Source organism: Balaenoptera musculus, chromosome 10, assembly GCF_009873245.2.
Source record: "Balaenoptera musculus isolate JJ_BM4_2016_0621 chromosome 10, mBalMus1.pri.v3, whole genome shotgun sequence".
Taxonomy (NCBI): Eukaryota; Metazoa; Chordata; class Mammalia; order Artiodactyla; family Balaenopteridae; genus Balaenoptera; species Balaenoptera musculus.
In genome coordinates, this window is record NC_045794.1 from 15,894,590 (window position 1) to 15,911,896 (window position 17,307).

The window sequence follows — 17,307 nt, forward strand, 5'->3', positions numbered from 1 at the left end:
CCAGAGAAAATACATGTTCGAGTCGGACCCAGAAGTGTATGTAAATATTTTTTGAAACAGAAGCACATCAGGTTTTCTTTTAGCTACTCTTTAATTCTGGGATGACAAGCCCGGACGCCTGAGAGCGCGGCGGATACTGTAAACATGTGAAGTTGGGTCAAGTGTGACGCCATCGGGGCGGGGAGGCTCTGCCCTCCCTGCCTGCAGCGTTCACGTCTCCCGACACCATGCTTGGGGAGATAGCTGCCCGTTTGCTTTGGTCTAAATTTTTGCCCAGTGCACCAGCTCACACAATCCCAGAGATGTTACTAGATAAACATTTGTTTTACTTGGGCGGGAAGCACACTAGATGTGAGTGAAATTTTTTGTTGTTGTTTCCTTCAATTATTGTGCACATCAAATCTAGGACTTTATCAAGATAGCTTTGCAGTTAGTTAGTCCTGGCCTAATTTTGATTCCTGTCCCCGAAATGTTACTGAGGGCCTCCTCCCCGCAGCCTCTGGGTTCTAGGGGCAGAGGTGTGCTCTGCCGTTGTCTCTGGGATTTTATTCCCTGCTGTGGATGCACTCACTGTGCTTCTGACATCCGAGCATACACAGGTTATGAAAATGGTATCACAACTGCCTCCTGGTGGCCAGTGGTCATAAAATGCCATGAGATGTGAGAAGCCTCCCACTTCCAGAGCTGTTAAATGTTTTTAAAAACGTGCTTCTTGGAATAAATGAATAGGGTACTCTAAGCATGTTTATATAGTTCTTATTGTGAGATGGCAGCTATACTAGTACTTTTGAACTCCAGCAACTCCTCTGGGAAATCTGGGACTTGCAATCTATAGCCATAGTTGTTTGTTTTGTTAGAATAAATAGTTGCTTTTTTTTTTTTAACATAAGGTTTCATTTGGCATTTCTCAAAGCATGGTATGCATGTCACTGGTAGTATATAAAATGATTTTTAGGTATGTTGTGAGCTGAGATAAGCCAACTTGGGCATTTGCCTTTGTTAATTCAACACTGGCAAGTACCTGTAGCCTCTGACAGTTACAGGTAGACGTGACCCGTGTATACCATCAACTTGTGAAATATGTATGTTTTGTATTTTTAGAATCTGTCGGCATTGGAGTTCCTCTCTTGCAGCCGCAGTGAGACAGCAGTTTTAGGGCAGTAAGGGATAGACACCCGTGAGAAGGGTTTTTGCCGTCTCTTAATTCCCTCGGTGTGAAGTGCGAGGCAGTACCCGGCTATTGCCCGTGCTGCTGAGCCCGGTCTACGTCCCTAAGGGCGAGGATCTCAGAATCTAAATATTTCACGGCCCAGGACTGCTGCTGTTGCTAGGCCTGGAGGAGAGATGATAGCAGCTGACAGGGGGGGTGCCTGCTGCCGCAGCCATAGCCCAGCCACCTCGATTCCTGTCCTCAGGGCAGAAATTCCGGACCCCTGCAAAACTTGCTTACCACAGCGAAAACATCTGCAAACAAGGAAACTTTCTAGACAAAGATGGAATTTTAATTCCAGAACGTGTGGAGTTTTAACACAGAATTGCAAATGTTGCTTGTTCTTTTCCCTTGTTATGTTGTATTGTACGGCCTGCCTTCTTGGAAGGACCCATCTGATCCTTGTAGAACATTTCCATTAAAACAACCGCGGTAGCAAACAATCTGTTTACCCCATCTTTCTCTTGAGAAGCAAAAACAGCCTTACAAAGTGATTTCAGAGGGTCCTAAACCACCAAGAAATCTCCCTAGGGCTCTCCACAACAGTAAATAATTAGGTTCTTTTTCATTTGTAATTTAGATCAGAATGCTTTTTAACTTAGCTTTTTCCTGAATGAGCTGGGTGGGCAATACCATTTGTGTTGTGGGAATTAATCTGAAATTCAGTATAATAGACTCAACATTTTAAATCTTAGAATGCTGGATGTAATGGAGAAGATCCCAGATTATATCCAATCAGAGGAAGAATTGTAGAATGCTATGCTTTATTAAAGCAAGTTGAAATATTAATACTTCTAATCAGGATTGACTAAATTCCAATGCACATCTTCCTTCACATATTCATATTACAGCTACATAAGTTATTTTTTAATTCCTGTAAAATTCATATAGCATAAAATTAGCCATCTTAAGGTGTATGATTCAGTGGCATTCAGTATATTCACAGTGGTAGGCACCGATCACCTCTAGCTAGTTTCAAAATAATTTCATCACCCCAAAAGGAAACCCTGTGCCCATTAAGCAGTTGGCTCCCAATTTCCCCCTTCCCCCCCTAGCCCCTGGCAATCATTAATCAGCTTTTTGTCTCTATGGATTTACCTTATCTGAGTATTTCTTATAAATGGGATCATACAATATGTGATGTTTTGTGTCTGCCTTATTTCACTTAACATAATGGTTTTGAGGTTCAACCATGTTGTAGCATCTGTCGATACTTCATTCTTTTTTATGGCTGAATAATATTCCATCGTGCGTATATGCTGCATTTTCTTTGCTCATCACCCATTGATGGACATTTGGGTGGTTTCCACCTTTTGGCTTTTGTGAACAGTGGCTAGGAATATTTGTGTACAAGTATTTGTTTGAGTACCTGTTTTCGGTTCTTTGGGATATATACCTAGGAGTTGAGTTGCTAGGTTGTATGGTAATTGTACGTTTAACGTTTTGAGGAACCACTGAACTGTTTTCCATAGCAGCTGCACTTTTACATTCCTGACAATTCTACGTATTTATGCTGGGATCTCGAACTGACTCTGGGGCTTCCAGATGAAAATCTGAACAATCGAGATGTTTTATTTTTGGTCAGATAACACCAGTATATATTTTTTGGGAAAATTTTCAAAGGAAGCCTATGAAAGTGATCCATTTCTAAAGTTTGTGTTTGAGTATCCATAATTTCTTATGCCGTTGATCCTCAGGCATCCGAACAAAAATTTTAAGAACAGCATTTAAGAGCTGAATTTACTCTGTGTTTTAAATTAATATATCTAGTCCTTTCTTGTTTTGTCTTCTATATCTAATATGTAAATAACACTTTTGAAATATTTAGCTGATCTAGCAATCAGAGAGTAATGGGCACACAGATTGTTTAGAGTAGGAAAAAGTTCCTGACCAGTAATTTTCAAATCAAGTGTTTGATTTGATTGACAGTAATTTTACTGCATAAGGAAGTGGGTTCTATCCTTCCAGTTTCCAGTTGGGTACATCTTTTCTCTCGTTTTCTGTTGGCAGCTTAATCTTCCTTTTGTTGGTCGTTGCTAATGTTTTCCAGTCACTTAATACACTGAACTGGTTTCTCCATGCTGAATTACATTTTGATCGGTTTAAACATGGTTTATTACTTTGTCACAGAATGTGATGGACCCCTTTTGGTGCCTAGCAAACTGCTGTCGACACATCCCTCCAGCTTTCTTCCTGTTGGAAAGAGTCCAGACTTTGTTCTAGTGGTTGTTTCCTCCATGTGTTCTGGGAAGGTGAGCCTCCAAAGCCCCAGGGTATAGATCATAATTATTCTTAGGGAGTTAGTCCTATGCCTTATGCCATAGGTAATTGGTTTAAGCTGAAGAACTGTGAAAGTTTTCTTCATTTTCTTAAAAAAAAGAAACCTAAGGCAGGAATTCGTTCCCTTCTTTACCATAAGAACATGATACTTGGAGCTGCAGTGGCAACGGTGGAACTATGAGAGAAAAGTAAGGGATTCACAAAGGAGCCCCGCCCAAGCGCCCTGGCATTACTGAGCTTCTGAATTAGTCAACCCGGAGACTGCCCTGCCTCTTCTTGCCATTTGAGATGCTAAATTCTTCATTGTCTGAGCCACTTTTTAATTGCTCATTCTGTTACTGAAAGCATCCTAACTCATACCAAAAGATAGATAGAAAATGTTTTGTTAAAATGTGAAAAAACAATATACTTCATAATTCTGACATGTAAAATTCAGGAAATTTTATAGGTTAAAAAAATTTTTTTATAGGTAAAAATTCAGGAAATTTTATAGGCTGAGACATTTTCTTTAAACACTTTCCATTTACCGTTGAGGTAACTATTATCCTCCATCATATAAATTATAAATACAAAGATGGGTTTTACCTAAGGGAAGAAACAAGTAGAACTAGTTTTGTTCACACATACATATCAGCTACTGAAGCCTATTTGTGCCTGAAAGTAGTTTTGTGGCCTAGAATGTAATGCCCAAACTAAACCTGCTGAATCAGAATCTCCTGAGGTTTGGTTTGGTAGTGTGTTTTTTAAGCCAGTTCTCCCATGATTCTGAGGCAACCAGTATTTGAGTTTAGGAATCACTGACCTAGGGTAAATGTCTAAATTTCTCAGTGCTTTAGAACTCTAAATACTGCTGCCCTTTTTTGCTGGTAATAAAAGAGTATTTGAATTTCACATTTCAGAAGCTAAATTTATACTGAGACATTGATTGTCAAAGATATGAAATATATGTGAAAGTACCATTCTTGAATTTGTCCTTTGTTCTCTCTGCACTGTTTATTTAGCAGCTTTGTTTAGACATGGCAAATATTGTATAATTTGAGGAAAGGGTTTTTTTGTTGTTTCTTTTTAAAATAAATTTATTTATTTATTTATTTTTGGCTGCACTGGGTCTTCTTTGCTGTGCACAGGCTTTCTCTAGCTGCGGCAAGCGGGGACCATTCTTCATTGGGGTGCGCAGGTTTCTCATTGCGGTGGCTTTTCTTGTTGTGGAGCATGGGCTCTAGGCGCACGGGCTTCAGTAGTTGTGGCGCACGGGCTTCAGTAGTTGTGGCACGCAGCCTCAGTAGTTGTGGCTCGCGGGCTCTAGAGCACAGGCTCAGTAGTTGTGGCACACGGACTTAGTTGCTCCGCGGCATGTGGGATCCTCCTGGACCAGGGCTTGAACCCGTGTCGCCCGCTTTGGCAGGTGGATTCTTAACCACTGTGCCACAGAGAAGTCCTGAGGAAAGGGTTTTTTTTGTTTTATTTCTTTCCTGTTCTGTTTCGTATACCTTGTAAACCACTTTACTTTTTCCTAAATACATTGTCTTACTCAGGACTCTTTTGTTACAGAAATCGAACTCAAACTTTTAGGCAAAAAGAGGAATTAGATGGTTTTTATACTCAAACTCTGTAGAAGGCATGGGTGCAACTCTGGGGAGTGGCAGTAGGGTTTGGAAGCAGTAACCCTTAACTCTGCAGGAGTTTTGCTGCTTCTCACTGGTGTTTGGCCTGATTATCTCAGATTCCACCCATCCTCTGTGGCTTTATGCTCAAAGCCCATTTACATTTGTCTCTGCTTTTTTGATCCACATGGCTTTCAGAATAGTAATTGTTATTGCTTAATGAGCTCTAATTATGTGTCAAATACTGTTATAGGGGCTTTAATGTTTGTATTCATCTAATCCTTATAACAATCCTATGAGGATGGTGCTGCTGTTATATCTGTTTTAGAGATGAAGAGGTACAGTAGTTTTCCTAAGGCCTGACCTGAGCTTCTGACCTAGGCAGTCTGGTTCCAGAATCCATTTATGCTATAGCATCTCATATTCTTGTTTTTTTATTTATGTAGTTATTTACCCACAACTAGTTTGGACATTTCATTTCTTTTTCTTTCTTTTTTTAGTTCTCCCACAGGAGCCAAAGCAAATGCTTCTTCTGCAGAAGAAGCAATATCTTCAATAAATATTCGTTGAATGAATTTTAAAAATCTGTTAATAGTAGCCAAGGAAATTAAATCTCAGCCCAGGTTTGTTTAATTTTTCTTTTCAACACTAGACAGCAGTATGTATAACATTTCTAATAAACTTCTAATGTAAGGTATTTTCACTTAAAAGCAGAAAAAACTTGTAGGCCAAGGAATTTGTGCAAAGGAGGTGTAAAAACAAAGAAATTACTCCTCCAGTGCCAGAAATGTGAGTGTAGAAGTGTAGTACGTTAAAACCTGTTTTGTTTTGTAAGGGAGAATACTCATACCTCGAACTTGGCCTTGGCAGGCAAACAGTCTTGGAGTTGTTGCCACAAAACCACCTGATTGTGTCTGTTATATAATGTCATGAAGAGAAAGGGATGACTTATGAGGACCTTTCGTGGAGTCAGTTGTAGATATAAAAGTCTCTTTGGTCCCAAGGCTATGTCTCAATTGTGGGTCTCCATAACACGCTCCATCCTGTTCTGCGGTAGTAAAACCTTTAAAAACATGCATGTTCTCTTGCCTCCTTTCAAGAGAGTAAGCAGTACTTCTCTTGACTAAATGAAGCCGACACACAAAGCACCATTATAATAAGTTTCTTTGAGGCCTGTTTTTTGATGGTAATGAAACTGGTGACACTGTCATATGTTTGATTCTATTCCCACATCAAAAATAGGCCATGTATCTTCCAGACAGACGGTATAAGTGTAGAATCTATTTAGTACTTGAATAATAGATGTTTTGTTGGTAAATCAGGCTCTGTAGAAAACCAGTTAGATTTTATAATTTCTTTCAGAATGAAAATCAGTCTATATACAGGTAGAGTGTAAGTCACAAACTATCGTTCAAAAATGTATATTCATCCAGAGTTGAAGTTAGGACCTAGTCAAGGAAATTAGGTGTAAATTTGTATTTGTTTTCCTTGGTTGTTGATATATTATTTCATATTCATCAATGTGTTCTGGAGTCTGAATTTCTTTATTATGTTAGAATTTAAGATTATCTTTTATAAAATGCAAAATTTAAGATTATCTTTTATAAAACGAATTTCTTTATTATGTTAGAATTTAAGATTATCTTTTGTTATTTCCAAATCTAATTTTTTATTAGTTACCATTGCACGTTAAAGTACAAAATTAGCAAAGCTTTCATACTTTACTTGTTGTGCGCATACACTTTTACCTGGAATTTTTCTAGAATTGAAATGGTTGCAGTTAAAATATAGGTAAAGATGCCAGAGCCTATCAAAAAATTGACTACTCACAATCCATTTTTTTCCCTATCAAGTGAAAAGCACCCAGAGATAGTTTGAGAGTTCAAATATTCAAAGGAGGTACAAGCATAACCAGACATTTCACCTGTAGCTCAGAAGTTGAGATGTCATTTGCTAGTCGTGAAAGGCAAGAAAGATGATCGGTTTTAATGCCCACATCATTGCTGCCTTTAGGTTTTATCTCTCACTTTGGTTTGTATTTGGTTTTATAGATGTGTAAACTTATTAGAGTTAGTCCACTTTCCGTGAGTATATATGTTCTATTTATTTTGCAAACTAGTTGACAAACATCTTTACTGACAGGTCCTTTGAGATATAGGTGTGTATGACTGCAAATTTTGTTGGTCATGCTAACTGTTCGTGATATGTATTACTGCAACTACCTGAGTGAGGGAAATTGGGGGAAATCTCTCCAAGGAGGTGACATTTGAGCTGGACGAAAAGTGTAAATTGGTGAGATACACAAATTATGACAGAGTTCACAAGGAGGAAGTCATGGCTAGCAGTCTCACACAAGAAGTGGAAAGAATTTTAAAAGGATTGGAAGAAATAAATTAAAGGGATTATATGATGGCCAAGTCAGTATCTTATTAAACTGGCCTTTGAGGGCCAGCTTGGTCATCAAGGACCTGAGAACTGGATATTTTCAAATTAGAAGGTTCCTAGTCCTGTTAGTAAGCAAGTATATTTAGGAGCTACCACTCCCGGGGGAAGAAGACTCTAGTGTTGTGAAGGACTTCTTCATTATAATTGGTTCCTTCCTAAGCAGGTGTTTGTGGATTAATCTGACTCTTAAATCATTCAGCTCTTCCAATTACTTTTTCCAAGGGTTTGCTGTGTTATGAAATTTTAGCTGTAATAGAAAACCCAGCAGGTAGTGTGGAACAGCCCTTGAACATTTTTGTGTAGTGAACCGAGAATATCTGAACTGTTGCGTCAGTGTCAAGGGAGTGATTGCCTGGCTTAGTGGTGTTGAGTTGGTTTCTGTACTGAGCTTCAGTTGATGTAGCGGTTACCTGTCCGTGCACTAAGTTCATGGGACATCTGGATTCTATCTCAGGCTATCCTTGGGTGTGAGTGTTCGATTTCTGTGAGTTGACAGATTTACTCTTTACCTGATTGCCATCTTTTAACAGAAGATAATGAGGATGTGAGACACCCTATTTTTGAATTATAGCCAGTCCTTTGTATCCGAGGGTTCTGCATCCACTGATTCCACTAACTGTGGATCAAAAATATTGGGGGTGAAAATTCCAAAAGGTTCCAAAGAGCAAGGCTTGAATTTGCCTATTTACATACCATTTACAATGTATCAGGTATTATAAGTAATCTGGAGATGATTTAAAGTATGCTGGAGGCTGTGCGTGTAGGTTATATGCAGATACTGTGTCATTTTATATAAGGGACTTGAGCATCCATGAATTTTGCTATCTGAGGGATGAGGGTCTTGGAACCAAAACCCCACAGATACTGAGGGACGACTGTATTTTTAACTTACTTTTGTAAATTGATGCCTTGATGTTTCTTTTTTAAGTCATGAAGATATGGTGGTTGATATGCCAAGACGAAAAAATTTGGAAATTTGGGAGAGAGGAAAAGGAGTCTATCCGTATTCTTACTTTACCTTTGTAAAGTATGGACATGTGTACCTCTCCATCTGGCTATTTATCTGTATCCTTTATAATATTCTTTACAATAAACTGGTAAATGTAAGTAACGCTTTCTGTGAGTTCTGTGAGCCACTCACACTAATCAATCACGCCTGAGAAGGGGGTTGTGGGAACCTCCATTTATAGCCAGTGAGCCAGAAGCACAGATAACAAGCTGGATTTGTGATTGGTATCTAAAGTTGGGCGGGGGTGGGATGGGGCTGGGGGGACAGTCTTGTGGAACGGAGCCTGTGGGCTCTGACGCTATCTCCAGGTAGATTGTGCCAAACGTAATTGCCTGGCAGTGTTAGAAGAAACACACCTCCGAAATATGTGGTTGTGGTCTTCTCGTTGTACTAATATTTTTCTGACCTGAAAGATTTGCATTAATTAAGTGACCTAGGGGATGAAAATCAGTAATCAGGTGATGGAACATTGGAGCACTTTGTGTTATCCAGCACTATGAGACACAGTATGGAGAAGACATTGGTAGATCTGTTTCTCACCCATTAAAAGAGCTTCTGCTTTGGGTATTAGTGATGAGTAAATGGGCACCAAATTATAGAGACAGTTGGGTGCTGGATTGAGTCATTTGGATTCATGCCTGTTTTGCAAAGTGAAGGCTGGGGAACCAGGTCACATAATTCAGGGTCAATGGTGGCATTTTTAAGAACTGAGTAGTCAAGAGTTTTAAATGCCACTGAGAAGTGAAGTAACCAAGAACTGAAAAATGATAGTTATCACAACTGAATCCTCAGTCATTATCACAAACAGCCCTAAAGAATGTACTGAAGCACATTGTTTGGTGACACATATTTTGGAGGCCCTCACTGGCCATTTTTTCTGTGACTTTTTAACAAAGCATGGTTCTTGCCCTGTAGTGTACAGATTCGTGAAAAGAGAATCAGGATTAATTGAGATTTAGGATTCTCTACTGATTTAAAGAAGTTCATTAGCTCTGACAAAGTAATGGGACATACATCCACGATCTACCTCAGCTTCCTTTCCTAAAAATGTTGTTTGGGCAGAATCAAAATAGCTAAACTAGCCATCCCTGACTTTGGGGAAAAGCAGGGCAGAATCTTACAAGGCGCCTGTAAGAATTGTCCTATTGGTATGCGTGTTTGTTTTTTTTTTTTCCTTAAATGAATAGTTTCTCTGTTAATTGGGCACCTTTCGTAGGTGTAAATTTTAGATTACATCTTATCTTTGTGCTTTCACAACTACTGCTACCTCTAACTGAGATCTCCTCTTGAAATAGGTCAGCTGTCATTTACTGTACTTTGTTAAGTCTCTTCCAGATTCCCCCAGGCATTTAGCCACTTCCTCTTCTTCGCTCTGCAAATCAGGTTATGTTATAATGATCTGTTTACAGCTCTCTCTTCCCTATTAAACTGTCAGTTCCAGGCTGTTCTGGCCTTGAGAGGAGGGGCCTTATCTTATTCCCTCTTTTTTTGTTCCTTGCCCAGCCACACTGTTTTCCCTGTGGAAGTCCTGTAAACCGTGGGTGGTGGGCGGAAGGACCTGAGCCTCCCAGGTCCTAGAGAAATAGTGCAGGGTGCCAGTAACTTCATAAACCAAACACTGGTCGACTTGTTAGTTCTCGGTATTCCTGGTAATCTTCCAGAGTCTCTTGACAGATCTCTGCTGCTCCATTATTGTTGTTTTTCTCCTGGCAGCCATATACAGAACTACCATGCCACTGTGATTCTGCAAACATATTATGCTGCCATTTTATTACAGAAATGTTTGCCTTCAGATGGGATAATTTTATAGCATATACAACAGTGACTACATCTAAACCAGATCTGCTAGAATAACATAAAACTTCCTTCTTAGCTCATTTTAAAAGTGTTTTGTTAAAACTGTCCTGATGGTGCGAACAGTTGAAGACTTACATAACACAAGGTCACATTGGTTTGGGGTAGATATAATAAATAGGCTTACTACCTTTTAACCTTCAAATATTCTGCTTAAACATTGTTATGATTTGTGTCATTTAAAAGGGGCTGTCCTTTGCTTTTAGAACTACGGGCAAAAGTTATTTTGTTGACTTCCCTTTGACATTTTCAGGAATGGGTTTTGTTTTCCTTTTCAGCGTGAGAAGTTTAAACAGAGACTAATTGAGGCTAGCAAAACCTTCACTTCGAAAAAAAAAATAGGACAGATTCATGAATGACTGACTACTTTTCTAAAACATATGCAAACCCTTCTGGTTATAGCAAACTGTGTCGGCTTGCTTGTCTATATTTCAAGCTACATGATGAAACAATTTTGTTTCCTCAACTTGAAATGCTATTTTTAATTTTTGTTATAGCAGTTTCATATGAAAGGAGTGTTTCAGCTCCAGTTATGTTACATGTTAAATTTAGTTGTAAGACAACTCACTTTGATGTATCTGCACATTTTTATGTCATTAGCATTCTAACAAGATATTTCCAGTACATTTTGTAAAATGGCTTGTCTGTACTTTTGTTAAGAGTCACCATTTTGGTTGAAGGGCGTGAAATGCAGAAGAAATATAGTCGGTCATTAAATATGAGTTAACATTTAATCAAACACTTGTTATGTGGTAGGCACTTTTCCAATTGCTTACATGGTTTTTCTCATTTAATTCTCACAAAAATCCCATGAGGATTAAATTGTTTTTTTTATTTTCCGTATAAGGAAATTGAAGCATGGAGAGGCTAAGTAACTTGCCTGTGGTCAGAAAACTATTGAGAAGAGCTGGGCTTGAACTTGGAGTCTTCTGACTCCAGAGCCTACGTGCTTGTGGCCATTAGCTAGACTGCCTCCTGTGTGAATAAGCATATGAACAAAGGTTTAACCTCACTTGCAATTAAAACAGACACACAGGGCTTCCCTGGTGGCACAGTGGTTAAGAATCCGCCTGACAATGCAGGGGACATGGGCTCGAGCCCCGGTCTGGGAAGATCCCACATGCCGCGGAGCAACTAAGCCCGTGCGCCACAACCACTGAGCCTGCGCTCTAGAGCCCGTGAGCCACAACTCCTGAAGCCTGGGCGCCTAGAGCCCATGCTCTGCAACAAGAGGAGCCAATGCAATGAGAAGCCCGCACACCGCAACAAGGAGTAGCCCCCGCTCAGCGCAACTAGAGAAAGCCCACATGCAGCAACAAAGACCCAACGCAGCCAAAAATAAATAAATAAAATAAATAAAATTTTAAGATAATAATCATAAATAAATAAAACACACTCACACACAATTAGAACCGTATTTTCTGTTAGATTTGCAGAGGAGGAAAGTAATTGTCAATACCCAATATGTGGGAAAGGAGAAATCTAATGCACTGAGGTATAAATATAAATTGTTACCTCTTTTTGGAGGGCCAAGCATGTGGATATTGAAAACATGCACATGCTTTGGCCTGTCCATCCCACTTCTAAGAATTATCCTACACAGCTAAATACAGAAAAGTACAAAGGTGTCTAGACCATGATATACATTAAGCACTATTTATAAGAAAAAATTTTAAATTAAGTGTCCAGTAGGAATCAGGTTTCGGTAATTGTGATGTGCGGCCATCAGAAAAGAAAAGTTAGGGATGTAGTTACTGACATGGAAAGCTGCCCATGGCATATTGTTGAATTTAAAAAGCGGGTTGCAAAACAACATATATAGTTTGATTTCCTTATATTGACTAAATATGTGTTTATATACACACAAACTCTGGTCTAAAAGAATGTTCAGCAAAATGTTAACAGCTGTTATCTTTGCTGCTAGATGGTATAACTCAGTGATCCGATGTATGGGTTCTGAGTCCTGCCCAGTCACTGACTAGCATTGTGACCAGGGGCAAGTTCCCTAACTACTCTGTGCCTCAGTCTCTTCAGGAAAAGGGAGATAATTACAGAACCTACATCTTTGGGTTCTGAGGCTCAGATGAGTTTGTAAAGTGCTTGACATAATAAGTGATCAATTATTATCATTATTGTTATCATTTTTAGGTGGTGGAACTGCAGGCAATTTTAGCTTTCTTTATACCTTTTATTGGCTGAATTTTTTCAAATAAGTATGTACCAACTTTGGAAACAACAGCAACAACAAAAAAAAGTTTTTAAAGGAATCATTTAAATAGGTTTGCTTACAGTTTTAACAGAAAATATCTATGTAGAGCTAAGGTTATTTAAAATTCCTCCCTGAACATTCTTCACGAGCTGTTTGCAACCACGTATGCTGGTATTTTACCCTATGCTATGTGCCAACTTTAAGGGAATTGAAATCGTTTTTTACTCTTATGGCTGGAAGGCATGCATAATCACAACAAACTCTTCTGGAGAAGCTGCCTCAGTTTGCAGCTGCAATGACATACTGGTGCGTGACGTCAGTCTGGTGTCAGACTGGCAGAGTGGCAGGCTGGCCGACAGCCACAGTGCATTTCCTGAGTGCTCAGTCCCCACAGCGCTCATTTGGGAGCAGCTCAAAGACAAAGCAGTGGAGTGTGATTTTTATTCCAGTATCCACTTTTGCCTGTAGTTGAATGTCTGTTTACGAATGTGATTTTGATGGAGGCTGGTGAGTAATCCTTGTTACTTTCATGTATAATAATAAATAGCTGATGGATAGATGAGTGGTAGTCCTTTTTTCTCAGTTAATGATCCTCTGATAAGTAATCTTTGTAGCCCTAGTGCCAGGCACAGTACCTAGTGCAAAGGATTTACATATTATAAATATTTCTATAACTGAAGTATTGTATTCTTGTAGAAATGTAAATGCATTGTTAGGCTTTTCAAATGACTTGAGCATTTTAAGATGTAATCTTCCTTTTGGTCTCTCCTTAACTTGAAGTTGCATAAATGCACAGTAGTTGCAAATTGCTTGAAAGCCTAAAGATTTTTGTTTATTGTTTTAACTTCTTCAGAGGAGAAGCTTGATTTTTTTTTTCTCCCCCTTCACGAGAGCCAAATGAATAATTCTCAGAAGTTCCTTTGGAGGAGATGCTAACAGTACTCATTATGTAATACTTTTATTAAAAAGTATATTACTAGTCTAAATTAATTAAGTTAGCTGAAGCTGCTAGTTATTTAATTCTTTAATTATCTGGTAACGTGATTCAAAATAGGAATTCACAAAGTAGGATCCTCAAAATAGGAATCCTCATTTACCTAAAATTTAAGAGCAATATAATGGCAGGAGATTATTATAGACAATATTTTGGCATTTAAACTAATTAAATTACTACTGCCTTTGATTGTAAAGGCTGGCAACATGCCTTTAAAGATTTCTTATTAGCAATTTTAATTCATGTCTCTTTGAATTGCAGTAAATGAATTGATTTAGTTGTTTTGAAATCATTAGCTTAAGAAGTAGGCTATGTTGGGTAAGTTGTGTGTGTGTGTGCGTGGCTATTTTGCTTTTTTTCCCCTTCATTTTGAGTGGATGAATGATATTATTTTAATTTTAATTTCATACTGTTTATATAGTATAAACTGAAGCCTTTAAAGCCTTACGCTTTGTCATTTCTGGCATAATTCTTTTCTTGCAGGTTCAGTAGCAGCCTTGTGATTTCAAGGTCTTTTAGAGGAATTTTCCAACAAAGTTTTCTCTTAAAGAACAGGCACTTTTTACTTGTAAGTCTAGTTTAAGAAAAGACAATACGAAAATTCTTAATAAATGTAAATATTTTCACATCAATTTTCTGAAGCAATTAAAGAATAAGACTATTTGTACATATTTTTTAAATGAATAAGATAGGTACTGAAAGGAAGTGACCTAAATCAGTTGTTTATATGCAAATGTGCAAAGATATCAATAATTACCTTATTATGACTCCTAATACATTGTATTTCTATTATATTTAGAAGCACAGGATATAGAAGTAGGGTTTCAACTTTATTTTATTTGACTTGACAGTCTTAATTCAAGATCCACAATTTTTCCCATAAGCTGCAGAATTTTCAGCTGAAAATTCTGCCCAGAGCTAGAAAGTATATAGAGAATTCATTAATATTTTTATTCCCTTTAAAATTTATCTCAAATCTACCTAAAATATTTTAACATGGTTTTAAAATAGCCTATATTTTAAACTTAATCAGTAAGTTACCGTAGTAATGATGAATTGGAATATATTCAGTATGCATTCTAAACAAAGATGTTTTTGAAGCATTATGACATCAGAGGTCATTGGCCTAAACTGCTGCTAAAGTTCAAGTGAAGACAAGCTACTTAAACTTTTTTGTATGAACAGGAAATTGAATCTGGCAAAACAAAAAAGAAGGGAGGATGAGCAGAGCTTGTTGGGGGGGAGGAGGGATAACCTGAAATAGACTTAAAAGTCTGACTCAAGTCTAAAGCACTGGGAATAAAGTGCTTGTCTGTTTTCTAGTGAATAAGGTGCGCTTTGAGGAACTCTTTCCACCAATACTGAAGCCTGATGGTAAAATATAATTGCTGTATTCTTCAAGTTTGAAATTTAGCTTAATTAGTAAACTCAGATGGAATAGTAATTCTTTAAGCCCGTTATAGTCTTGAACTATATTTTTGTTTCCTAGTAGTGGACAGTACAAAACCTTGTGCTTAATAGATGCTTAATGAATATTTGAGCATGAATAAATGAATTGATGAAGCAAGTGAAATGAGTGAGGAGAATATCTTGATCCTGTATTAGAGAGATTTCGTCTTTTCTGGGATGATGGACACCTACTAGTTATCTAACCAACTAATAGCATGCCGTGGCCTTGCATTCTGTTAGAAGGAAGTGTCTCCAGAGTAGAATACGGCCATCACAGTGGCCTACAGTGGCCATTGGAGTTCATTGCCGGCTTTGCTCACTGTGTCTCGGTCTCTGCTGTGGGAAGTGGGCCCTGCCCTGGTATTCTGGGTCAGATTTCTGTCCAACTCCTACCTCATCTGTAAGTGAGAAATTTCTCAGTACTTGGGGATAATGAGTTGCTGACTAAACTGAGCCTTAGTTAAAGTGCTGTGTGCGTCACATAAGTGCATTATGATTTGGACCTTTTCAGAGTTAAAAAATATATATTCCTTGGAAATTGAAGTGACAGAGAACCTAAGAATGGAGCAAATACATTGCTTCAAAACTTATATAATAAAATTTTTATATGTAAATATATTTTCACTCAAAGCCTAGATTTTCAGCCCCATTTCTGTGCCCCCATCCCTTCAGTCTGTGCTAAACTCTGGCCACATCCGAATATTCTTGCTGATTCATGGAGGCTCAATTCAAATGGCAGACACTTCTGTGCCACCTTCCCTGCTCTTCCCCTTTCTAAGCAAGATCAGTCCCTAATCTGCCTCCCCTTTGTGTTTCGTTTTTGGTTATATTACTCCTCCTATTTGTTTATGTATAACATTGTTTAAGGCTGTGTGTCATCAGTGCCTGTCTCATATTGAATGAATGAAAGTATTTAAGTTACACAAAAACATAGCCATTTTGAAAGAAAGTAACTGTTTTTTAACAAAATCTTTTTGTTGCATAAAGGTATCATTTGACTTATTAGTAACTCCCTTTTTGTCCTTGAAGTGGTTGTTTAGATAAAGCTCATGCAATATTAAAATGATTAAAGACTATGCAATGAAGGATAGTAAAATTCAGTGATTACTGATTTTTTTTTTTTCTATTTGAATTGAGCTGTTTAGTCTGTCAGCTTGATTCTGTTGGGAAGAATGTTTCATCTACAATAAAATAATTGGATCTTTTTTGCAACTGTGTGGTTATTTAAGTGTAGGTTAGAATTAGGTTAACTTTGTAAAGTAGTGTATAACCACCCGCAAAAAAGCAAAAGAGATGGTGTTTAAATTCCTCTTTTTCTAATTTGTTGTTTGCTTCCTTCCCAGTGGTATAGTAAACTTACATTTAATGCATGTTACAATAAAACATTACTAATTAGCATTCATTAGGGACTAGCAGAGTTGTCTGAATTAATGAAATTCTAGGTTATATATATTTTTAATGCCACATTATTGCTTTTAAATGCCAAGAATATTTCTGACTACTGACATGTTTCCAAGTTGGAGTTCTGCTTAGTTTTATTTTAAAACTCCATTAGATTTTTGTATTAATAGTTTTTTTTATACAAGTGACTGTAATTTTTCAAATAAGTATTCTTTGAAACCTCTAAAATATACCCTGTGATCATTTTTACTCTGTTGTGTGGTTTTACAAGGACTTTTTACATAGATCAGTCAATAGTAAGCTTTAACCTTAGATCAGTTGTACTTCACATTAAAGATAGAGCAGAGAGCCAGCAACTTTTTAAAGCAAGGGTGTGACATAATTTTACTTCTTTTCAGGAAAGCTAACTCCACCTGCACATTCGAGTTTAGCTACTGTTTAGTGAGGGCTTTATTAGGTAATGGATGGTGGTGCTACCAGGTACTTGATCCTTTACAAAGCCCCATGGAGTAAAGTTTGTTGTTGTTTTGGTTTTGGTTCCTGTTTTACAGAGAGAAGTTGAGGCTCAGTGAGGATGGTCTAAATGGGAGATATCCTGATTAAAATGAGTTGGATTTGGATGTTAAGAGTCTTGGAGACATAAGAGCCTAGACTAAGGCAGTGATGGAGATGCCGTTAGCTGTCTACTTGCGTAGGGTAATTTCTGGGTAGCATCCAGAAATGTCACTTGTTTCTTGAGTGCTTGACAGAAAATTACTCTGGTGGATTAGCTTGTGCATTCTAAGAGCCATTTTTCTGTCTTAACCATAAAGTGTCATTTAACCTTCCCATTTAAAAGCTTCTTAAGAATCA

General features: G+C 37.9%; 1 protein-coding gene across 12 annotated transcripts in view; it reads left to right on the top strand.

Moving 5' to 3' along the window:
- Positions 1-17,307, top strand: part of PLEKHA5 (pleckstrin homology domain containing A5) — a 239,560-nt gene that overhangs the window by 118,321 nt on the left and 103,932 nt on the right. Inside the window, exon 1 of one of the 12 annotated variants that reach the window (XM_036865727.1) lies at positions 12,991-13,118. The exons of the other annotated variants lie outside the window; for them this stretch is intronic. Within the exon in view, the coding sequence (XP_036721622.1) occupies positions 13,084-13,118 (35 nt within the window). The 5' untranslated portion in view covers positions 12,991-13,083. Of the gene's footprint in view, positions 1-12,990; positions 13,119-17,307 lie in introns of those variants that run through there. 12 annotated transcript variants of the gene reach the window in all.